The sequence below is a fragment of the Lissotriton vulgaris genome, chromosome 3_1 (assembly GCF_964263255.1).
Source record: "Lissotriton vulgaris chromosome 3_1, aLisVul1.2, whole genome shotgun sequence".
NCBI classification, from domain to species: Eukaryota; Metazoa; Chordata; class Amphibia; order Caudata; family Salamandridae; genus Lissotriton; species Lissotriton vulgaris.
In genome coordinates this window covers 273,697,847-273,723,416 of record NC_141689.1, presented here as the reverse complement: position 1 = coordinate 273,723,416, position 25,570 = coordinate 273,697,847, and the positions used below count along the sequence as shown (strand labels likewise).

The following is a 25,570-nucleotide window of genomic DNA, read 5'->3' as shown; positions in this document are numbered from 1 at the left end:
ACCCTAAGGCAGGGTGCACTTTAACCCATGTGTGGACATATATGCATGAGCAGACATGGCCCTGCAATATCCAGTCTATTCTGAGATATTGTAACTGCACAGGGAAGCCATAAAGAATACACAGTCTGGATTCTTGTCACTACGAGCTTCTTTGTTCCGTGATGGCCTCACAGTACCCTAGTGTTAAAAGTTAGGCTGCAAACGTCAACATTATCGGCGCCATCTTGCCCTTTTTGAGCCCATTCGTGCGCGTAAGCGGCAGCCATTTTGAGCACCATGGCCTCCCTGCCCCTCGCTGATAGCCAGCGCGTCTCTCTCTCTCTCTCTCTCTCCTAACCTCGCAGGCATCCCCCCGCACGCTGACAACCCCCGCTCTCACATGCCTTGGGTCATAAACCCCTCTTCGGCACAGCTCTGCCTCGGAATCCCATCCTGTTCCCAGCGCTACACCTCCCTTCATCCCTTTCATGGTCCCAGGTCCTTTGATACAAACCCCCTTTTCCTGTGTGCCCGTTTGTCTTCCTCGTTCCCAGGCCACCACCTGGCCCTGCGGATACTGTTTATTGCCCCCCCCCCCGTACAGTAGGAAGCTTCCCCCAATTAAAGGACCCTCGAATTGATCAAAGCCCCCACCCTATGAGATCCGATCAACCCCACACATTCCGTGAATCGGCGGAATGTCCAGCTGCGCGATAAATCATCACCTGTTGTGACCAGGGTGGGGACTTCAACTGTAAATGTGTGTGGGAACGGGCCTGAAGGGGAGATTCCGAGGATGTCCTTTCATACATCAAAGCCTTGCAAGAATGTGTTACATGCAATAAAGTTCGTAAACCTGTGTATAAGAGGCCAGGCCTCAGAGATGCGGAGAGAGCACCTTGAGAAGATACCCTGTTGTCTGATTTGATGTGTTCTGCTCCGTCGGAATAAAACCTCTGTTTCCTGCCTTCCAGTCTCCAGCGCCTGCCTCTTTGTTTGGTAAACTTGAGTGGGTATAGAGGCGGCTAACGCCGGGCAACTTCGGAAAAGGTCTTCTGCCTGTACCTTTTTCAACACTAGGATTCTTGGTACCAAACATCTTGTCTTAATAAATCCTCACTGATGCCAGTGTTCGATTTATTTATAAATGCACACAGAAGATCCTTAAGAGGGGCCCGGGAAACCTGTCTAGCACTGGTGTGGGCTCTGACTAGTTATTGCCAGCCTGCCACCACCGGACATCTTTCTGACCTTGTGAGGTGATATCCTGTGCTCTCGGAGGCCAGAAACAAAGCATGCTTCACATCTTCTCTGACCTATAATGGTCTTCCAGAGCGGGAAGCTTCAAAGGTGTCACTCCCCTGCACACTGCAGGCACCTATCCCCAGAAGTTTGATTTGTCAACCTGCTGCTCCCTCGTGATCTCGAAGTAGTATCTACATCAAAATCAGGACACCAGCTAGGGGGGTCAGATCTGCCTTTCCACCAAGTTTGGAGGCACTAAGACCTACCAGATCCACACCATACCAATATCCGGGATTCTGAAAACAGCAAGAAAAAGAGTCCACTCCTGACTTCCATGACACCAGAAACAGGCACAAATCGAGGGACGTCTAGACTCCTGAGACCTACTTCCAGAGTGGCCCAGCAGTCCCGGAATCACCTCTCCAAGTCACCTCCTTTCATGTCCCTCCAAACCCCTCGTTCCCACTCCCTAAGCCCCTCCTGACCCATCTCTGATTCCCTCTTATTTAGTAGTAAGTATTCTCCAATTTCCAGCTACCCCACCAGATTTCTTCCACACTTACTACTAAAACATATAACAATGTGTACGGAGATCTCCTCACAAACATGGTGGAGCACTCTGCCTGGAAAAAGTAGGCGAGGTGGAGGTCTCCACTTGTAGGGTTGTGAATAACACCATATTCTAGTACTATTGTAATACTGCAAAACATACAACCAAGTGCAATTTTTTAATAGTCCCCTAATTACGACTCTCCTTCTCATACAGCACACCTTGCAGATGTTGTGCGGTCATCATAGTATCCTTTTACATTTTCTGCCGGCATGGAACTACCATCCCAAGGCAGCTCCCATGTTGAATGTGTGGAATAAACAATTTTTGGTGTTAGATCTCCATATTATCTCCTTTCTATCGCATCTTAAAAACACAAACATCTATGAATCTCTGTAGTTGAATGTCAAAATTATATCCTATTTAGGTATGTTAGAGTATTTGAAGAATTTTAATTTTAGCAGTTACATCTGTGCATTGAATGTTAAAATGATTTATAAAATATTAAAAATGTGCAACATTTATGTAGATGTTGAATGCATGAATCTAAATGTAAAGGGTAGGGAAACCGTGGTTGAATAAAGAAATCTAATCGCTGTAATTCATGTGTAGCCTAGGAGGCCATCCTTGGTGGAAGAGGATGCCTCAAACACAATATTGTTTCATGCTTCATCATACAGACTCAACCTCTGCGAAGACTTTCTGGGGCAGTTATAACATAAAACTTGCAGGACAAAAGCGGCGCCCAGTTAATAAAAAATACCTTCAGGTTCCTTGGTTATCGCCTTTATTTGTGAGGATCTGAGGTATGCTAAAACCAAGTGTGTTGATGGATCCTAGAAAAAATAATGTCTCCAGTCCATCTTTCAGTAAACCAACAGGTTTCTACCCACCCAAAGAGCCAAGGAGGTCTGCGGCATTCATCAGGGCTGTCAGATCCCTACTGTTGTAAAAGTCTGGTGTCCCCTATGATCCTGTAACCTAAGGGGGTTTGAGGGCACAACTTAAGTGTGCCCAAGTGAATCCTACCTAGGATACTCTCATGCGCAAGACGTCATGTAACCTAGACTTTAGGTGATACCAAAGATTTGGTCAGAAGGAGGCTTGTTGGCCTTCGTAGTCACACATTCATCATAAGTGCCCCCACGTTGAAGCATCTACTCTGTCCCCTGCCGGTTGGCACTGCACAATCCTGAAACCAAGAAATAAAGGCCTTTTAGTCTAAGCTTCTTATTAAGGATTCATTTTGTTTTGTGACACCATTGTGGCACTTCACTCTCCTTGGAGATTTTAATTTGCACTTTGATGATCCTACAGCATCAAAGTGGAACGAGCTAGCTCAGGACCTTAGGGCTCAAAGTCTCTGAATCCACCCATATTAACGGTCACCTCCTTGACCCTATTTTCTCGAACCTGGAGGAACTAAAAGGGGAAGCCCCCTCCCCATTTCATGGTCAGACCACTTTTTAATCCCTTTTCTCTGACATCCTCTTTCTACTGTCTCACACACCCAATCTGCACGCATGCATATTCGCCCCTGGCCTGAACTCTCCTTGGAGTTGGGGACACAGGAACTTATAAAAACCAAACCGAGCTTGGATCCTAATCCTGTGGTAGCAAACAAAAGCGTTAGGAACTGGATCGAGGGATCACTTAATATGGTGCTCCCTAAGAAAGCTATCCATAAGAAAGCAGGAACATAACAAGGCTGCATAGTTCTACCCCACACTATGTAGCCTAAAACAACAATGCAAAACAAACTAGAAAGGATATGGAGGAAAGATTTTTCACCTCGTAAGAAACAAAAATACAGGACAGCCATTGGAATATATAAGGCAGGAATAAAAAGAGCCCAGGCTACCAATTATGAGGAAAAGATCAAATCCACGGTGAACTCCTCGAGAGAAACCACCTTCCTCATAGCTAAAAAGCTACTAACATTTCTCAATCCTCAGACAGCACCTGATCCTTCAGGATGCTGCTGCAATGAACTTGTGGAATACTTCTCTACTAAAGTACAAAACCTTCTCAAGCGACTCCCCCCAAAGAGACAGTGATATGATAACCGATCCTATGGATCTGGGTCAGTGCCAAAATGAACATCATTTGGAAACCTATGCCTCTTTGACCCATGAGACTTTTTTTTAGCTATTCTTTCCTCAGTCAAATCAGTTTCGCCATTGGACCCTGAACCACCCAATATTTTAAAGTTGGTAGTACCCACAATTGCCCCCACTATTACTGGCCTGATTAACGCCTCCCTCGCATCAGGTATAGTCCCATCCGAGTGGAAAAATGCATTGATAAAAGCATTACTAAAAAAAAGGCATGTGGATCCTGTGGATCTGGGCAATTACCGTCCAATCTCGCTGCTCCCAAGAATTAGCAAAATCGCTGAGAAACATGTCAATCGCGCACACTCCGCATTTCTCGAGTCCCAGAACCTGCTCCACCCCTCACAAACTGGCTTCGTCCCTGTCTGGGTACAGAGACCACCTTATTGGCGGTTGTGGAAGAATTGAGAAAGTTTGTGGATGCAGGAGAATCTGCTGCCATAATCCTCTTCGACCTGAGCGCAGCCTTTGACACGGTGAACCACAAAATCTTGATTCACCGTCTCAGGAGCGTTGGTGTAACCGACACCTTCGGACTATGGCTTCAATCTTTTTTAGAAGATAGACTTGTCCAGGTTTTTGAAGGCGACACCTGTTCAAAACCCAACCCCCTTCTGTGTTGAGTCCCCCAGAGCTCATCTCTGAGCCTTACTCTTTTTAATGTCTACATGTCTCCATTGGCAGATATTACCTCCCCCTTTGGGTTTCATATAGTAACATATGCTGTCGACAAACAGCTGGTTGTCGCACTGAACCAGATCGACCAGACGCCCACTGATCTCCTTTCCTGCTTTGAAGAAGTGGCCAAATGGATGAGCTTATCCCTTCTAAAATTTAATGGTGATAAAACCGAATTGTTGCTTCTCTGCAACCATCTAAGCTTCAAATCAAACACCATGTGGCCAGCCTGTATGGGGCCGGCACCATCCCCAAAAACACAGATCAAAAGTCTAGCTATCTGGTTAGACCAAGACCTCTCATTCAAAACCCAAGCCAGGAAGACGGCAGCATCTTGTCATGGGCTTTTAAGAGTGATACGAAAAGTGCTTCCTCTCCTACCCAGTCAAGCCAAAAAAACTGCTGGTCCAAGCTCTAATTTTGTCTTGGATAGATTATGGCAATGCCCTCTACTTGGGCGCCCCAAGTTCAGCTGTCATGAACCGTAGATTGTGCAGAATTCTGCTGCAATGCTTCTTATGAGGACCCACAACCATTGCTCTGCAAAGCTTGCTGTTCGCACTCTCCACTGGCTCCCGGTGCAAGAAATAATTCATTTCAAGGGCCTGTTCATTGCCCATAAGTCTCTGGGAGGGAGTGGGCCACCTATTTTCAAAAATGTGATCAGCCCTGACCAGGCCAACAGAAGACTACGCTCAGATGAGCTCCATTTTGCAGTAATACCCAAGATTAAGAAGGCCAGAAGTGGAGGAAGGCTCTTTTCATTCAATGCCGCCATACTCTGGAACGCCCTCCCACTGGACCTCCGTAAAGAACTCAACCACCTCAAATTCCAAAAACATCTAAAGACCTGGCTCTTTCCGTAAAAAGACTCACTCCAACTCTCATTACCATCACAGCGCTGGGATGCCTCCGGGTAGCCATGCGCTTTATAAATACCATTTTCATTTCATTTCATTTCATTCCTTCTCTTGTTGCAATGCAATGGAAGTATTCAGTGTGCAGGTAGATTTGTTGTGAATTCAATAGTTTTAGAAACAGATGTTGGAAAATGTCCTGTAGTGTTAAATAATAAGAAAAGGCAGCATTGATTTTCTCTGTAGTCCTTAAATTGGTACATTGATTATGTGGAATTTTTTATAATTTGACATTATCTCAATGATTTCTCCAGTTGGAAGCTACCCGTGAAGCGGGAGCACAGGCTCTGCGGAATGCATCACGTAAACTCTATGAGAATTACCACCGAAGAGCAGAGGAGCTGAGGAAAAAGCACGATGAACAGAATATTATTATCCAGGTACTAAACACAATAGATCATACCCAATACTCATTTTTGTTCATATGTGAATACTGATTGTGTGAACGCTTGTGATTCATTGTAATTAGTGTTCCTTATGCTTGCACATCTCTGCATATCCCCAAAGAAATTTAAGCAGCAGGTAGTCCGGTACTATACGGTGTGTATTAGTTAATTTGAGTTTCAATTTTTTTACTTCCAGCATGCGTCAGTTGGATGGCATATGGCTAAATAAAATCAAAATATTTGTGCAATGAAAGGTAGCTAAAAGATGAACAAACACCCCCAAGATCTCTTCGGAATTCGTGTCCTTAGAAGGACGGCTCTTACTAGATGAGCTATGAGACAAAGCAGTATCCTACACTTGCATTACAATTAATAATACAATTAATGCCTGATTACCCTCTTAAAATTGAGGGCGGCCTGGGAGAACGACGTTGGTATGTTTGAAGATCTTGACTGGGCGGCTTGATGTTTCTGAGGTAAGTGGCTATTGGTGAACGGTTGCACCTTTTCCAATTTAAGATCCTGCTATGATCTATTACGACAGCTCCCACTTGCATAACATGGGCAGAAGAGTCTCTCTGCACTGCTTGCACTGAGGGGGGAATTGGGAGACTTCATCCATACATTATGGTCTTGCCCTGCCGTTCAAATATTCTTGCACCAAGTGCTGTCCGAACTCGGAGCAATTTTGGAAGTACAGATATCAGAAGACCCAAATATATCCTTTTGGGGATACCTAATTATTTAGACGTGTCACAAATGAAATGTATAATGTGTAACTCATTGTGGCCAAACAATACTTGACAATGCAATGGGGAGTTAAAGAAGTGGCCAAGCTCGCTGAGTGGAAGAGAGGTATGGATTCATTTATGGTGAACAAAGGGGTAACTTATAAAAGTAGGGAGTGTCCTCACAAATTAACCAAAATATGGGGGAGTTGGATGACTATTGTAGCTTTGTGAATTATGCCGATATTGCTATAGTGACGACATTATATAACCACTGATGAGCCCTTCTCTTGCTATAAGGAATATAATTGTATTAATGTCTCCTCCCATGCTCGAGTTGTCCCACTATGCCCGATTATTTGTTCTATTGTTGCCCAGTCATCAGGTTTCCCTGTTTCATAGTGTACCAACCAGAATCCCTAATAGTGATGTGCATAACATCATAATATTCTAAGAAAAGAGATGAACAAACATCATGGTGGTACTAGGGAAATGTACTTTTCATTATAAAAAAAAAGCTCAAAGGTAAAACAGGAGGAAGCTAGGGTGCTGCCACGGTATTCTTGTCATGCAGCCGTGTTATGCAAGGACACGAGCCGTCAACTCACAAGAACAGTCCAAATATGCTCAAGAACATCCTCGGAAGTAAAGGCCCAAAAGTGGGCACACCCAGTTGCTCAGGAATAACTCAATATAGCAAAGACCAACCAGCACATGCAATGGTATAACCTCCCAAGGCTCCAGTATTGTCTCTAATAGTGAGGCCTCATAGTGCAAAGAATATACCTCCCATGCCCAGAGAGCTTTCAAGGTTGGCCACAACTGCCTAAAGTAACTTAGCAATTTGCAGTCACAGTCTGAAATACATAATGCTGCCTCAAAATGAAACTGTAGCCTAAATTACTTACAGCGGCCTCACAATGTACAGGAAGTACCCCAAATAAATAAAGATGCTTAAGAAGGGGGATATGATCTTAGGGCACCACTGCCCTGGGCAGCATAGAAATCCTCAGCAACCCATACAAAAAAGTTGTTCTTATTTGTAATGAATTTGTGGAAAAAGCAGTTGAATTTATGGATGGTTTAGTGTGGTTCAACGTGTAACTCGTGCAAGTATTACTCAGCTAAAAACTCATCTCAGACTTTGATAAATTCCACAAATCTGAGGTGTACCATACAAAGTTTCATCAGCACTAAACACAGGACCACCCTTAAACAATTTTGCGAATCAAAGCTATACAAAAGTGCAAGTGTTTTAATGTAGCTCCACATATTTGCTGCATAGGAGATTTGGTTCCAGACATGTGATGAGTGTTGTGTGTTTGTGTTATATAGTGTATGGCTTACACCTTAAACTGAAACAATAAAGTTGATTGATTTAATCATTCTTATGCACCCTAAATTATGTAACCAGAAAATGTTTGGCGCTTTTGGGAATCAATTCAAAGCTCGCTGGCTAACGCATCAATATGTCTTTACTGTGAACACTTGCAGAGTATTAGATAATTGGGAAGGGCAGATCCAAGCTTCTGCATACTTAAAATAATCTGCCTCGGACAAGATTTTCAGACATCCTGTCCAGATGCATATAAAAACTTACCATCATTTTGGTGTGTGCAAGCTACCTACTCTCACCCATAGGTTGAATTGTGAAAACCAAACTAAGTTGTGCACCATGTGTAGTCTCACAAATGTTATATTTAACCAACTGCACTTTTAGGGAAGGGAAAAGCAGCTGGTGTCAGCAGGAGCTCAGGGTACAATCTACAGAAAGAGATGGGGTAGTCTGTGTGGGCCAGGCATCAAAAGTAGAGATATTGAACATATAATGTGATGAGAGAAAATATTTTGGGGCCTGGGGAGATTTTCTTAAATAATTCTTACAGCTTACTAAAAACATCCTTATGTCTGAAAACCAAAACACAGATCTATGTATGTCTGCAGACTAAGGCTCTTGGTTATCGTTGAATAGATGAGCAAAGTGTGGTGGATGTCTTATCTGCTGCATTAAGAGGACATTGATGTCAATGGCACTATCATATGTTAAGACCAAATAACTGCATTTTGAAGTTGTCCCACTCTGCCAAACTCAAAATGAGGCCCTAGGTCTTTGAGGAATTGGATCAGAGAGAGACAGCCATCATTGAATCCTCATGAGGCCAGAGGCAAAATTATTGAAGCTGTTGCTGGGCATCGGAAAAACTGCCCAGGAACTATAGAAGGGCTGCATTTAGTGCCAGCAAAGGCCCTGAATAATTTTTGGTTTAAATTGGTTTTAATTACAGGATTCTAAACTTTTGGGTGATTGCATTGTATTCTCTTTTCAGTAAAAAAAACTGGAATCCTCTAAAACAAAAGTGTGCCTCTAATTATAACCTATAAAAAAGAGGACATTATCTAACATAATTTGTGATCATGTTTGTGGTTAGTGCTGTTGGCAAAGCGCAAAACCACATGACCTAGAATGGGGTAAGCAACCATCTCATTGCATTTGCATTTGAATTTCCAAACCAATGTATATAACCACAGCAAAGCTACATTCAGCTTCATTAGCTGTGTGGTTCTTCTTGCAATTTTCTGTGTTCTTGTTAAAAGTGGTACGTGTTTTTCCAGGTGCAACCACAATCTTTGTTAACACTTCCTAATCCCCTCTCATTTAGTAGTAAGTAGTCCTCATTTTCCAGCCACCCCCCAGATTCTTTCCATATTTACTACTAAAACATACACCTACGTTTCCAGGAATCTACACGTATGGTAGAGAATTGTGCCCGGAAAAGATATTCCGTTTGACTAGTATACTTTTTTCTTGTAGGTGGTCTTTAATATTTTACATTTTTTATCGTGATAAATGTTTGAGGTGTATTTTTTTTTCAAAGCTGCCAAGGTGATGCTCCTCGATTGAAAAATAGGTAACTGCAATTGATGCACCATGTCTGACCCCTTTATTAGTTGTAATTCGCTACAATCGTTATAAATAAATATGGTGTAGGAATTGAAGTCAACCAGCATATTTCCTGGTCTTCAATCTGGACGGAATGTAGAAGCTAAGACGATAGTTGTCTGCTCATTAGCAATGTTTGTATTTCTTTTTTTTAATTAAATTTTTGCTTGTATAGATCTACATTGTTGCCAAACTTAATTTCAGAGAGACTCTGAACAGCAGCCCTCCCATCTAATTTACACCCTATAGTGTCTGACCACTTACTGCACTCAATTTTGGAAAAGGTGATGGACAGAGTTTCTGAATGATGCAGAATACTCCTACCCAGTCAAGAGATCAGGGCTTGATCCATCACTGTTTTTTAGCTCACTGCACCATCCCAGCTTCAGAACCTGGCTATATGCAAATTAGTCTGTTCCTGTCCCAGTGCATGATGGGAAAATTGATTTTATCCACACTATGTGTGGGAGGGTATACTCAGACGTGAGTCCCTAGCTCATTGCACCATCAGGATTCAAGCAAGCCGGGCCGACGAGGCTGAAATGCCAGAAACCGGTCCCCGGTAGCTTGTCTCCTTACCAGTATAAGAATTGGCTTGGTAGTTTGGTTTGCCCTGTTCCCATCATGCACTGGGACAGGAACAGACTAATTTGCATATGGCCAGGTTCTGAAGCTGGGATGGTGCAGTGAGCTAAAAAACGGTGATGGATCAAGCCCTGATCTCTTGACTGGGTAGGAGTATTCTGCATCATTCAGAAACTCTGTCCATCACCTTTTCCAAAATTCACTTACTGCACTCAGCCATGAACTTGTCTCCCTAGGAAATGCTGTTGAAAAGTCCCAGTACTGTATTTTTCAGCTCTTGTGTACTTACTCTGAATCTGACCTAAAAAGGAAGAAACCTAAAATAAGGGAACTGGTCTTGTTTTTTGAAGTCTACATGCATGCCTTGAAAATCTGTTTGATAACTTCATTGGCTTCATTCAGTTGGTTAAGGTATTCAAAAGAAGTTAACATGATATTCACATTTTCTTTTTTGTGAATAATCTTCAAATATTAAATAAGAATGAGTTTTAAAGTCCTCCTATACGGAAAATATGTTTTAGTAATTCTCCATATAGACCGAATTTCTTTTCATAGGAATGCTTGTGAATTAATAATTGTATAACTATTTTCTACAAAGTCTTCTGCAAAGGAACAGGAGCAGAGGTTTAAGGAAAGCATTGACAGCCTAAACGATGTTGCTGATCGCGTTCAAGAAAAGCACATTAGAATCACAGACATGGAGAACCTGATCAAACGAATGGAAGAGGTAGGTTTGTACCTTCAAATCTCTGTTCGTTTATGTAGTTTCCAAGCCATTGTAATAGTTTAAGAATAATTGTAACCAAAATAGAATTCCATCATATGCACAGAGATCTTTCAAATCCGATATCCATACACACTGTCTATTGTATGGAAATGTTTGAAATCCAGATAGATCATGATAAAATAATTTTTTGAAATCAGAAGTCCCAACAGTGGGTGAATGTGACTGCTGATGGTTGGTGTAATGCAGTAATATGAAGAACTTACCTGGATTGTGACTGATTGTGCTGGTCATAATATTAGACCGAAAGCTTATAAAGAGCTACCAATAGCTAATTGAGACAAGCTGAATACTATTAGGGGTAGTACAGCCCCTCTATGAAATACTTGAACTGGGCTTTAGGTTGAAATGTGCAATAGGACCATCATATCCTTGGGCCACCCTGTTGTCTATTTTTAATAGCTACCACTGCTCCAGATTAAAGGGATACTGGGAGTTGTTGGTGGTTTTTTGATCTTTAACCCCCCCCCCCCCCCGCCTTTTCTCTTAAGTGCTCCCTGAAACACGGTTGAGCCCACCCAGGCTTTTAGGAACCAGGGTGAACCCTATGATGAAGCATGACACTACTAGAGTGTGTGAGGGTTATTATAACAAAGACATACTGCTCCCAATAGTAGTAGTAGCAGTTTACTAAGGTCACTTCCTGATAGAGAATTGTGCCTTTACCTCTCTTATTTACTCTTGTTAGGGCTGGATACTTTTTTTGATTAGTATCTGGTTGAAATACACCAATTCCTGTAGCAACCTTCAGTCAATGCTATCACTGGTACAGTGTCCCAGGCAACAATATACCAGTTCACTTTTAATGTCCCGACTACAAACCAGCACTGAGGCCTTCATTATGAGTTTCCTTGTGTTTAGTGCGATTTTTATTGCGCCCAATAAATATCCAAAGGTTATTTGGCTGTGAAATTAGGTGTTTGATCAGGAACCTCCGTTTATAGGCCACTCCTGTAAATGCCTTCATCTCTCATGTTCCAAGAGTAAACAACATTAGTTGTCTTTTATGAAAGCTAGTTGAGACATTCTAGGGGAATTAATGAAAAAAGGCTGTGCTTGGGATAACAAATAATACGCCAGAATCTCTTGCCCTCAGGAATAATAACAATACCCCGGGGATCGATATTTATCGCTTGCAATAAATATCTCCTGTTAAACTTTTTTCTCAGATAGCAGGAAATAACATGTAGAGTTAGGTGCTTACATCACTACACTCTTCATGTTCTGGGTGTTTTGTGATGTTAAATTCTGGCAAACTTGACATGCCATAATTTAACTCGGGGGCGATCTTCGTTGCATTCAGTAACTACCAGCGGTGATGAAGTTAGCAAAATTTAGATGTATGACCCCTGCACAAATCAGTATTTGCCCCGGGACTGCAATTTTACAAACCACTCATATAATTTTCCTGCTCTCTCTTGGTCTTAGAGTAAACCGCATTAGGTGTCTTTCAAGCGAGCAAGTTGAGAACTCTAGGGCAGTTACTAAATAAAGACTGTGCCTAAGCGAGGGCATAATGGTTAGCAATTTCTTGTCCACAGAAGCAAAAATAGGCAAAACTCCAAGTTGGATAATAATCCTAATGATTTAATGAACTTACTAACAAAGAAGCTATTCATTCTAGATTTAAAAACCTGGCAAAATTGAAAAGTATTCAATTAAAAGACCATCATCGTGGCAGTGAAAGATACTCACTAACCCACTGGTTCTTTTAAGAGCTCCCCCTTTTAAACTTAGCACAGATTTCAAGTACGTGTATAACATTATTTTAAATAGTCCTTGAGAAATATCATTATTTACTAATTTATTTATCGGTTACTCTGTTCCATGACATTGCTTTTCTCTTTCACTAGGAGAAGAAAATATTGGAAGAAAGAAAATTATCTGTTGAAAACCAGCTTCGAACAAAGATGTCTACCTCAGAAAATATAAATGGGTATGGTGACCAATAGAAGAAATACGTTTCCACTTATGAACTGAATGTGGGTAGATGAATGAATAATATAAATATATATTTATGAACTGCATTTTGAGTATATGTACTTGTCTTAAGTTCTTTAAGAATATGAAATAATTACTTTAAATAGATTGTAGAAATAAACATTTGCATATGTACTGGGGGTTACATGTCAACAAGTATGCTTGTGAGTGGAAAATATTGCAAAGTAGTAAGCTGAAATTTATTTGAGGTCAATATAAATGACAAATTAGTTCAAACAAAAAGATTACCTTGTTAGAGATAAGTCATCAATCATGTAAAGACCTTTACGAAACTAGAAATCTTTTTTAATATGCATCAATTCTACATACATCAGTCACATTTAATAGAATTTTATAGAACAATAATAAACCTGCATGTGATAACATGGTTTGTAATAAATCTATTTCCTAAATAGTGGATTGCATGTACTAAGGCTTGACCCCCCCCCCCCCCCAATCAAGACATGGTTAAGATCCTGGATCACATGCTTACAGAGGGCTAAAGATGATCTTAACTGTTTCCAAACCATTTTGACAAATTACGTTTCAAAGGAAGACCATATAATGAGTTTTAAACTAAATCTATGTAGCATATGCTTTTTAAGAAGTAACAAGACAGACTGCATCACCTCTGGTTTTGTGTTCAAACAATCTCCTGATAATCATTGTTCATATAATAACTAATCTTTTATCTCCCATGAATAGGGCATCAAATGTGACCATGTTTAATAACAAAGCGAAATAATTGGTCAGTGTAATAATATATTCTGTTTAAAAGAAAAAATCAGGTTATGCATAAAAATGGGATTAATTTTTGAATATTTTAAACTTTCTTTTCAATTTTGCAGTCCTCCTCTAAGATATTACTAATTGTAAATGAATTTCTTAGATGGAAAGATTTTTCCTTACATTCTGTAGGATATTCCAATTTTTACCTCAACCACATTCAGGATGTTTAAGGTAGTTCAACATTGTACAAATAGTTGATAGAATCTTGGTACTGAAAACTTTTATCAAACAATTGATAGAATCTTGGTACTGAAAACTTATCAAACAATTCAGCAGTTTTTCCACATTGCTTTAAAATCTGATGATAAAGTAGTAGCCTGTAAAAGACTTTTAGCGGACACGTATTCAATATGTAATGAGAATTTCTTATTTGCACTAATACACCACCTAAATATTTGTAATGGGGCACCAGTCACTGCCCTCCTCCTTCCAAATACCAATGAAAGTTCTTTCCCCTTTTAATAGGTACTGAGAACCAAGACCTTGCTTTTTTCTCCTTATTGAGTTTCAAAGCCCACATAAGAATGCAGGGGTTTGAGGCCTCTTTGAAGCCCAGTGGGGCTGGTCCAAAATAATTAGTGTCTGCGTAAAGCAGAGGATTTAGTTTGTTCTAAAGTGGGAGGGAATATTGGATCAAAAACAAAACGTTTTTGCATATTCCTGCCTTGTGTTGTCTAGTGTTTGGCTAGAACATATGCAATATTTTGTTTACTTCGAAGAAGGTCGAATCCTTGGATCCTTTGTGACTCTACCCTTTGTCCATGTTGAAATGGAGGAAGAACCACTCCAGCGAAAGTAAAGAGCTCTATCAACAAGCTGCCTCCTCCTACTACAACAACATAAAAAAAGCAAGGAAAACTAGCTTGCAGTCCCAAATAGACGAAGCAGACAATTCTACCAGAGAACTCTATAAAATCTTAAGAAGCTTCACGAATCCCTCAGCCTGCGAAAGTCCTGATACTTTTTCGCAGGACCTGTGCAACAAAATATCTCTATACTTCGAGGAAAAAATTGATACCATCTACAAAAAAATACTGGCCAAACACCCCAACAATACAGAGACACTTGACGCTCTCTGTTCACAAACCAATGCTGAAACTTTCACTAAGATTCCTGAAATTTCTAAGGACGAGATAAAATCCTTACTAAATACTACAAAAACAGGGTCCCCCCTTGACCTTCTCCCTCCCAGAGTGATGAACATGCTTTGCACTGACCTCTGCCCCTCTATCCAAAGAGTTTTGAACCTTTCCTATACAGAAGGTAAACTCCCTCAGCAATGGAAAGAGGCAGTGGTGAATCCTATTCGGAAAAATGCCACCTCCCCATGGACAGAGCTCTCTAACCTCCGTCCCATCTCTTTGTTGCCCCTCCTGAGTAAACTGGCCGAAAAGCATGTTAACATCCACTTGTCCAGGTTCATTGAGGCGACAGGGGGCCTGGACCACTCTCAATCTGAGTTCAGGCCCAACTACAGCACCGAATCTGCTCTCCTCACCGTGACCGATAACATCAAGATGTCACAGGACAGAGGAGGCTCAATGATTCTGGTGCTGTTAGACCTGTCGGCAGCATTTGATACTGTGTCCCATAAAATCCTCATGAGCCGTTTACAGGGAGTGGGCATAGGAGGTCAAGCCCTCTCCTGGCTGGAGAGTTTTCTGTCCGGGCGCTCACAATCTGTCAGCTTGGGACCATACCGCTCCTCTTCCAGGATGCTCACGAAGGGGGTGCCACAGGGCTCATGCCTAAGCCCCACATTGTTTAATGTGTACGTGGCCCCTCTTGCTGAGATTGTGAGAAAATATGGATTCACCCCAGTGTCCTACGCTGACGACACACAGCTTCTTTACCCTTTCCATTCCTTCAACTCCAACGTTAGGGACAACTTTGCGGAAGGAATGAGGGCCATCTCCAACTGGATGGCTGCCAACCGCCTCCAGTGCAACGTTGGAAAAACGGAGCTAATGCTCTTTGGAAAAGCGTCCTTACTGTGGTCCCCTGACTGGTGGCCCCTTGATTTGGGACCAGTACCCACCCCGAAACTAACAGTAAAAAATCTGGGGGTGAAGCTGGATCGGGACCTTACCTTGAAGGAACATGTGAATGCAGTCGCTGGGGCATGCTTTCACACCATCGGTCTGTTAAGAAGAGTCTTCCCCTATCTTTCTGACAACTATAGAAAGACCCTAGTGCAGACTATGGTGATAAGCAAAATTGACTACTGCAACGGACTTCTTATTCAAGCCAATGAGAGTGCTATTAATCGCCTCCAAGTAGTCCAAAACACAGCAGCAAGACTGGTGCTGAACGCCCCCCCCCCAGAACCCCTTCCAAACCCCTGCTGCGTGAACTGCATTGGCTGCCCATACGACAACGCACCAAGTTCAAGATCTGCTGCATTGTCCACAAGTGCTTGTTCGGGAAAGGCCCTGACTATCTGTCCCAAAAGCTACCTTTCTATAAACCTGACAGGGCCTTACGGTCAAGCAATCAACTGCTACTCAAAACCCCTCTTGTCAAAAAATCCAGACAAGGGGGCAGAGCCTTCTCTCTGGTAGGGCCCAAGCTCTGGAACAATCTTCCAACTGACCTCAGACAAACCCATAATCACTTCTCTTTCAGGAAAAAACTAAAAACCATCTTATTCCAGGAAGAATAAAAATGTTTAAACATCAGTCTACATCGTCATTCTCTGTTCTATAGCAGCTATTCCATCCTGCGAGCAAAGCGCGGAGATACCTCGTAAGGGGTCGATTCTTGCGCTATACAAGAACATAAAATAAATAAAATAAAAGCTTCACCTCAAAATGTGTTACTCAGCAATAAGGGTCAGAAATTCAGGAACGATACTCTGGAGTTGACATATTTGTATGCCCTGGGTTTCTTATCTGTTTTAGTCCATTTCTTGGTTCAGAAACTCCCTCTTCCAGCCCTATGTTTGAAACAGCTTCTGCATTGAGGGAGCTTCTGTTTGCGTGATGGGACTTTGGAACTGATGGACAATGCCCGGGACACCTCGACGCATCACGGCCTTGAGCCATCATCTTCTCCGCAGTCTACTGAGGTACTCTCGAGAATAATTCCCGATTCCTTAATGGTGCATAATGCCCATAAAGGGGCCTGTGCACAGGGCACAGAAGAGGGTCCACCTCTTGACAACTCATCAGAGATGATCAACACTGTCAGAAAGTAGGTAGCACTTGGAACAGCCACACATTGGCGCATTGCCAACTAGGTCAGCTTCCTTTCCTTGTACAATCACTACCACTATGAGAAATTGACTGTCCAAGATGTCTGGACTTCTCAGCACCAAGGATACCACATAAAGACTAGCCCTGAAATTCATTTAATTTCTACAGAGGAAAACCATACTATTAAAGGCAGACCACTTGACAGCCATGTTATACATTCAGAAGCAGGGCAGCACTCACTCCTCCCAACTCTCTATTCTAGCCTACCCTATTTGGTACTGGGCAATTCACAACAACATTTACCTGCTGGCAGAGCATTTCCTGAGAGTTGGACTTTGCACACCTGCTGAGCAGGATGCATGAACAAGTCCACGAGTGGCAAATCGACCCATAAGTCCTGCACAGGCCCCTGCAGCTGTGGGAGACTCCACCAAAAGACCTGCTCTCCCCTCTTAAAAATGCAAATTGTCAATTCTTCACCTCCAGGTACCACCCGTGGTCCATGAACAATGCACAATGGTCCACGTCCCTCTGTCATCTCGTTAGTGGTGAGGAATATGAGGCAGGTGTCCCTGACAGTAATCCTCGTGGCACCAACCTGGACAAAACTGCCCTGATATTTGATTCTCCTAATGATGTCGGTCAAACCTCAAGATAAGCTCCTGCATACACCAGAGTTCAGCATCACTGTCTGCTCCTTAGACACCCAGATTCAAAATAGCTGAATCTCTCAATTTAGCACCTGACTTCCTAGAGTTTGATGCCTCAATCCTCCAGAGGAGTCCGTGGGTTTCCTGTGGGAAGTGTGAAAATCTACTACGTGCACCTGTTATGCCGCAAAGTGGAAAAAGGTACAATCATTTCTGCATCTCAAACAGTTTTATCCCTTAAAAATTCCTGTGAAGGAGATTTTTTTCCTCACCTCCTAGACGTATACTAGGCAGGCCTTGCCTATACTTATTTATTTATTTATTTATAGCATTTATAGAGCGCTCTGTAACCCTGCGGGCATCCTGGCGCTAAGTTGTATAGCTAGAAGCTTTGTGGGGACAGGAGCATGGACAGGATGAGGAGCAGAGTGAAATTATTTATAGTGATGGGTTTTGGGAGGATTTTTTGGGAAAAAGCCAGGTTTTTACCTTTTTCCGAAAGGTCAGAAGGTCGTTGGTTTTTCTGATGTCGATGGGGAGGTTGTTCCAAAGATGGGCTGCAGCTATGCTGAAAGCTCGTCCCCCGCAGGTTGCTTTCTTGATCCTAGGAATGCTAATGAAGTTTAAGGATGAGGATCGGAGAGACCGGGTGGGCTCGTACCACTTGAATTTGTTCTGGAGTGGTCGGGGACCTAGTCCGTGAACTGCCCTGAAGACGATACATAGGGATTTAAAGCAGATCCTTTGGTGTATGGGCAGCCAATGTAGGTCAGCCAGGGCAAGAGTGGTAGAGGATCTTCGCTCACGGGAAAGTGCCAGTTTGGCTGCAGCTGCCTGGACACTTTGGAGTCTAGAAATGAGATAGGCAGGGGATTCCAGCAGGAGGGCATTGCAGTAATCCAGGCGGCTGAGGATAGTGCTCCTGACTATATCGGCTCTGGTCTGTGGGGGCAGGAGAGGTAGCAGCCTCCGGAGTCCTCTCAGTAGGGCGAAACAGCAGCTGACCTGCTTGTTGACGTTTGTCTCTAGGCTTAGCATGTTGTTGATAGTGACTCCGAGATTTTTAACTGAGCTCACTGGGGTGGGGGAGTCCCCTATCGACTGAGGCCAAAAGTCTGGTGGTAGACTTTTGGGGATTTTTCCTACCGTGCAGTGCAATATTTCAGTTTTCTCACTGTTAAATTTTAGTGAGTTCTGACTGAGCCAAAGAGACATTTCCAGCATACAAGTGTGGAAGGTTTCCATTGAGCTTGCTCGGGTTCTGTCAAGCGAGATTATCAGCTGGGTATCATCTGCGTAGTTTGTCACGCTGATGCCATGGCTTTTAATGATCCGCATCAGGGGTTGCATATAGATATTAAAGAGTATGGGACTGATAGCAGACCCCTGTGGGACCCCGTGCGGGACTTTGATGAACTCTGATTGGTAGGGAGGGATAGCTACTGCCTGCCACCTGTCTGTCAGGTAGGAGCGGAACCAGTCAAGCGCGACCCCTCCGACTCCGATGTTCCTCAGTCTTTCTATCAGGATGTCGTGTACTTCTGTACACTTGCGCTTCACAGCAGTTGCAATGTACTCTCAGAACAGACATTCTTCCCTGTTTAAAATACCAGTAATTAAGGCCTTCATGTAGTGTATAAAGAAGGTAATATCTCTAAAGTCACATCTAACACCTGGCAGGAACCTCAATGTCGTTCTCACATGACTGATGTGTCCTCCCTTTACACTCTTAGACTCATGTCAACTACAGTTCTTGCCTTAGAATGTGGCTTATTAGATCGTAGTAACCTTCCTTGATGAATTATTGAGCTTCAGGCTCTTACAGTCCAAGAGCATTTGCTGAGTTCTACACAGCTGCATCAACCCCATATTTCTGCCCTAGGTTGTTTTGATTTTCCACATGAACTAGGCCATTGAGGTGTCTCGTCTTCTTCCAACAACCAGAGTCTGTAGAAGAAAGGTCCTTTCACACTCTGTATGCCAATAGAATACTTTTGTATTACATTGAAAGACAGAACTAAGCCCTTTAGAAATTCTACTTGGCTTTTTGTAGCCAAAGCCAACTCTGCATGGGTTGTGCCATCCCTAAAGCTGGCATTTTCAGGTGAATAGTTAAGTGCATCCAAACTTGCCAAGGCTAAGCACAGGCTTCTAGTACCCACTAAATCCCACTGGTGTAACTTGGGTAACCTCCCTCTAGCGGATATCTGTAAGGTTGCTACTTCGTCAGTGCCACACACCTTCACCAACCTCTACTTTGTTGATGTTTTTGCACATCATCAGGCTTTAGTTGGCGAGGTGGTCTTAAGAACACTTTTCAAAATATCTGCTCCCTAGCCACGGCTTTAGCGAGGGACTACTTTATAGTCTTTGTGGAGCAAACAAGAATGTAACTTAATCTATAAACATTTGTTCCTAGCCTGCAGTGCTGTAGATTCTCATGTGCCCACATCATCCCCGGAGGCAAGTGATTAATACTGATATTTCCATGTCATTTATCTACCTTTTCTATGCACACCACGTACTGTCTTCACCTTTGCATTCCACTTACAAAACTTGCCGGCTGAGCGGAAAGCAATTTGAGGTAGAGCCACTGTGTTGGTGGATTGTGGACAAAGTGAGGAATCACAACAGGTCTAAAAACAAGAGACTGAAGATAAACAAATTGCATGTGTCTGGGCCCAACACTAGGTGGCGCGAGTATGTAAGCATGTGAATCTAGAGTACTACAGGCTATGAACCTATGGTTACAGAATACGTACCATTATAGCTATTCTAAGCTCGTGTTTAATTTTCTTTCTTAGCTGGGATGCCCTTCGATTAGAGCACTGTACTCTACAGGAGCAAATCTATCATTTACAGAAAGTCATGATGGCCCAACATCAACTTCTGCGCACTGTGATCCAGGAGGTAAGAAATACAGCGGAGTTAAACAAACTATTCTACTTTTGGCGTATGTTTAGCATCATGGAAATAAGGAGCTATTTGCTTTTAATTATTGTAATTTTGGCATGATGTAGTTCTTGAAAATAATTTTTTTTTAAACATTTTTAAAAAGATTTCTTTATTGTAGTTTTGTGTTTAGGTCCTTTAAATTGTAATTGTCATTTGTCATGTAAATGGGGCTCTAATTTCACGTTGTGTTCTTTTTTTAGGCTCCTCTTTAATTTGTTTGAATGTATCATGTTGAAATCCTTTCCAAAAGGGTCATGTGTGAAATCTTTCTGTTCTGCCTCCATAGCTGCTGCATGCATGCATGCATGTATGCATGTATGTATATATGTATGTGATATTAGAAAAGCTCTAACCTAGCTAGAAGGCAATTATTATTATTATTATTATTACTACTGAGTTTATACAGCGCCTGGTTACACTAGCCAGTGTGTCCCCGCGCTATTCAGTGGCCTAGGAAACCCCCCAATACAGCTCACAAACTAATGCAGTTAATCTTTAGGGAACAGATGTGTTTTAAGTTCTCTGCGGAAAACTTTTTCGGAGGACGTCCGGAGTCTAAGAGGAAGAGCATTCCAACTCCGAGCCGCCAAAAGGCGGAAGGATCTGCCACCCATCCTGGCCGTACTGGTCTTTGGGATACACATTAATCCATCACCCTCAGACCGCAAAAGCTGTGTGAGTTTGTACAATGTGAGCAGGTTCCACAGGAACCTGCGGCCAGTCCCATGGGCGATCTGGTGACCAATACAAAGGGCTTTGAACTGGATACGCTCCTTGATTGGCAACCAGTGTAGCGTCTTCAAGGCCTTCATGGAGGAGGATCTTTTCGGCAATGTCAACACTAGGCGTGCTGCAGCGTTTTGAATACGCTGCAATCGTTGAAGGCACCTCACATTGGCTCCCAAATATAAGGCATTCCATTAAAAAGTCAAGGATGTTGACAACAAACCATTGTTGAAAGTCTAGGATGTGGATGAGACTGGGGTGATCAATGCTATTTTATTTTTAAATTGTTTTTTTATTAAGATTCCCATGTGAGGTATGTAACAAGTAAACAAACATGTGAGGCGTTTTATTCATCATACAGTATCAATGTTGTTCAATAGCAGTTGACATTTGCAGTGGAGTGCAAACAACCCCCCATCTTGCGGGTAAAGCCTGCCCTACCTCTGTTTGTTGTGAGTTCTCCATTTCCATCCCTTCCTCTGGAGCCTCCCCCCCCCCACTCCTTTTGCCCTTTTGACTCTATAGTGGTGACCCAGCATCTTTGCTGGCTCTCCAGGGTCCGAATATTTTTTTTGAATTTTCTTGGGCATCCCCTCGCCTGGTACAGTAGTTTCTAAGCCCCCATCCACTAGTTTACATTCAACTGCCATGCAAGTACCGATGGCATTCTGTCCTGCCCCCAATTTCTAACCAAGTCTGATGTCGCCACCCTAAGGGCAATGTTGCAGAACAGAAGTGTATAGCGGTCCATTGTCTGTCCCCCCATATGCCTAGGGTGATCAGTTTTGGGGTGAGTTCTAGTGTGAACTCCAAGAATGCCGAAATCCTGTGGCCTATTTTATCCCAGAACACCTGTATTTTAGTGACACCCCATAATGTGTGATCAAGGTGCTTCTTATTCAGAGATCCATGTCAATTTGTCCCGTGCAGAAAAATCTGGTCCTCGTATAATATACTCTATGCAGAATATTTAGCTGAATGAGGTGGATGCCTGCTCTTTTGGCTACCTCCTTGGAAATAGCGACACATCGCACCCCCCAGTCATAGTCCTCCAACCTGCCCAGCTTGCACTCCCTTTTATCCCTGAGTTCCTGCAGGGGAGGAAGGCAGTTATGCAAGAGGGAGGAGTACAAATGGGGCTCTGCGTGACTTGTCATGGGGCCCCCAAGACTCTGTATCCCAAAGGGGCTTCCTCCGGCGCCTCCCGTAGCATCTCCCTATGATCTTGCAGAAAAAAATGTAATTGCTGGTACCTGTGAAGCTGACTCCCTTCTGTTAAGAGAAGGGTATCGCATCCGTACCTTACCAGATGTCCCCTACTTTTGATATCCCCAAGTGGTCCCTTTTCCTATGGCCCTCTTCAGCCCACAGCCCCTTCAGGAAAGATTAATTCCACAGTGGGGTGTCAATGGCCAACTTACATTTCCAGCCCAGTGCCCAGAATGCTTTGTGCCATATCCCAACCACCACAGCGGTAGGGGTCGGCAAGGGCGACATCCCCCAATCGCTTTAGAGTTGGCATACATATCCTTCCAGGTCCATATCTCTTTTATCAGCTAATACTGACTGATCCTCCTGGGAGACAAGTGCCCAGGAATTTATATCCTGTAGTTGATGCCCAGTATACAGCCTCAAATCTGGGAGAGCAATTCCAACGTCCAGGGCCTGTCTAGTGAGGCCCTGTCCCCTATCCCACAGCAGACCCCGTGATCCATCCGCCACGGCCCGAAAGAAGGCGCTTGAGACCTCAAATGGGGTATTTTGAGGCACATACAGGCACTTTGGCACATACATCATTTTATAAAGGGCTGCTTTGCCCATCACAGGTGGGAGTATACTCCAGCAATCTGCATCAGCTCTCTAGGAATCCAGGATTTTATTCAGATTTTCCCTCTAACAACTTCTGGTCTCGAGTTATGAAGAATCCCAGGTATTGGAAAACTATCGGTTCCTACTTCAGGGGGTAATTCCAGGTCCCCACCACTGCACTCACAGTTGGAGACCATGCAATAGATTTGTGCCAGTTAATGTGGATCCCCAAATAGGAGCTAAATACCTTCAACACCTCCAACACCCTAGGAATAGAGCGCTTAGGGTCAGACAAGTATAGCAGGATATTGACAGAGGGAGACAAGTCCCCCCACTCCACGTTCATCGAATGCCCTTCATCAGGGTATCCTACTTTAGCCAGTAGGCTATGGACTCAATCACCAAAGCAAAGAGGAGAGGGGGCAATGGGCATCGCTGCCGGGTGCCTCTGTCAAGTTGGAATTCTTTGGAGAAAGTCTTATTTGCTTTAACTCTTGCAATGGGGTCTGTGTATAACCACTTCATCCAGGCCAGGAAGGAGCGCCTTAGCCCCATTTTCTGGAGTAGTTACGTTAAATAGGGCAACTCGACCGAGTTGAGTGCCTTTTGGCATCAAACAGTAGCAGAATAGCTGGCTCATTCATTTGATCACACCGAGCCAGACAGCAGGGCAGTCCACGCAAGTTAATACCTTGCGACTATATGGGACAGATTGGTCAGGTGCCATCAGTGTGTCTACCAGCTGCATTTAGCGTTTGGCAACACCTTCCCCAATACTTTGGTTTCAATATTTAGGAGGGAGATTGGCCTATATGAGGCACACGCCTCCCTCTGCTTCCCCTTCTTTAAGATCATGACTATAGTTACCCGTCACAAATCGTGGGACAGAACACCCTCCGTCTTGGCTTTATTTAACATTGCCTGGATCGATGTTAGATTTGCTACATTTGAAAAATACAGGTGGCAGGCCTTTAGGGCCTGGGGATTTGCTGCTATTTATCTGTACCAGGGTGTCAAATTTCCATTTCTATTAGATCCATTTCCAGGGAGCAACTCGCTTCATTCTGGAGTTTGGGCGTCTGGACGTCATTGTTGAAGTTCTGCAGGTCGGACAGCTGCATCCCTTCCCGCGTCCAGTACAGGTCAACCAGTTGTGTGGCCAAGGACTGGGCCATTGTAGCCAGGGTCTGTGTCCCCCTCAAACCTCCAGGTCTATGGCATATATCCACCTTTGTCCTTGCTCTCTTTTGGACAGCGACGCTAATAATTTACCTGCCTTGTTCCCCACCTCATAGTCTACCTTGTTTCACCTGAAACTGTGTTGTCTCCTGGTAAACCATGTTACGCAGGTCCTACCTCATTCCTTCTATCTTGGTGTCCAATCTCTGAATGGGGGCATTAGTATGTTCCACCTCTTTTTAGCAACCTATATACCAATTCCCTGGGCCCTTTCCATATGTTTCCCCGCCAGATGTCCGATCATTTGCTTTTGTATTATGGCCTTATGAGCCTCCCACAATTCGATCGTAGATGCCACTGAACCGCTCTTTTCCTTGAAGTATTGGTCTGTGGATTCCTCAAACAGTTTCATTGTGACCCTCTCTCACAGCTCCCAGGGGTCCAGCCTCCACTCGCCTGCTGCTCCCCCAGTGACAGTCTTCAAGTGGGTCAGTAAGGGCGAGTGGTCTGAGATGCCTCGGTGCAAGATATCAGTGTGACTAAATCTCTGCAGGTGGTGGAATGGCGACAGGAAGTGGTTCAGTCTGGATATTGACTTCAGTTGGTTGGAAGTATAAGTGTATCGTCTAGTCCCAGGGTGTCCCTGCTACCACACATCTGCCGTCCCCCTGGACTCAAGGAAGGAGGCAAAATGGGAACCCAAAGGTTGTCCAGTCCCTGACAATGTTTTCCTATCGAAGTCTGCACTTAGGTTTAAAATAAGATCCCCACCAATCAGGAGAAGAGCTTCTAGCATCTCCACTACCCATCTTACCGTTTTGTTTATCTCCTTAGTTTGCAACCCTTGAGGGACTGTACCCGGATGCTAGTAACAGGTTTCCCCCATTCCATCAGCCACACACCACTGCCTGGCTCCCAAGTGAGTCCATCTATGTTTGGTTCACATGTTTGGTTCATCCATGTTGAGTTCACATGTTTGGTTCATCCATGTTTGGTTCATCCATGTTGAGTCCACCAATATTTGGGTCAGGAGACTTATGCACTGGAATGCCCACTCCATGGGAGCTCGTTGAGACCCCTGCGTGAGCCAGCAGGGTATATCTGCTTTGGGTCAACACCCTGCAGGTGTTGCCTGCCAAATGGATTTCCTGTAGTTGGATTATGTGGTAAATGATGATGCACAGTCCAACTGTGTAAGTAGGTAAATCCTTTATTGTAGATCCCTTCTAGCTTAGATGGATAGGACAAGATAAGAAGTACAGATGTAACAACCCCACCAGGAGTCAGTTGTTAGCAGCTCAGCCTGAGTTGACCAACTGCCACAGTCAGGTAGAGAGAGGCACTGTGAGCCAGAGAGTCACCCAGGCATTCTATGATGTCA

At 43.5% G+C, this 25,570-nt stretch overlaps 1 protein-coding gene across 1 annotated transcript in view; it reads left to right on the top strand.

Moving 5' to 3' along the window:
* Positions 1–25,570, top strand: part of CCDC68 (coiled-coil domain containing 68) — a 224,804-nt gene that overhangs the window by 108,876 nt on the left and 90,358 nt on the right. The window contains exons 5-8 of the mRNA XM_086960408.1: positions 5,738–5,863; positions 10,722–10,850; positions 12,761–12,843; positions 20,325–20,430. Coding sequence (XP_086816534.1) covers positions 5,738–5,863; positions 10,722–10,850; positions 12,761–12,843; positions 20,325–20,430 — 444 coding nt within the window. The remainder of the gene's footprint in view (positions 1–5,737; positions 5,864–10,721; positions 10,851–12,760; positions 12,844–20,324; positions 20,431–25,570) is intronic.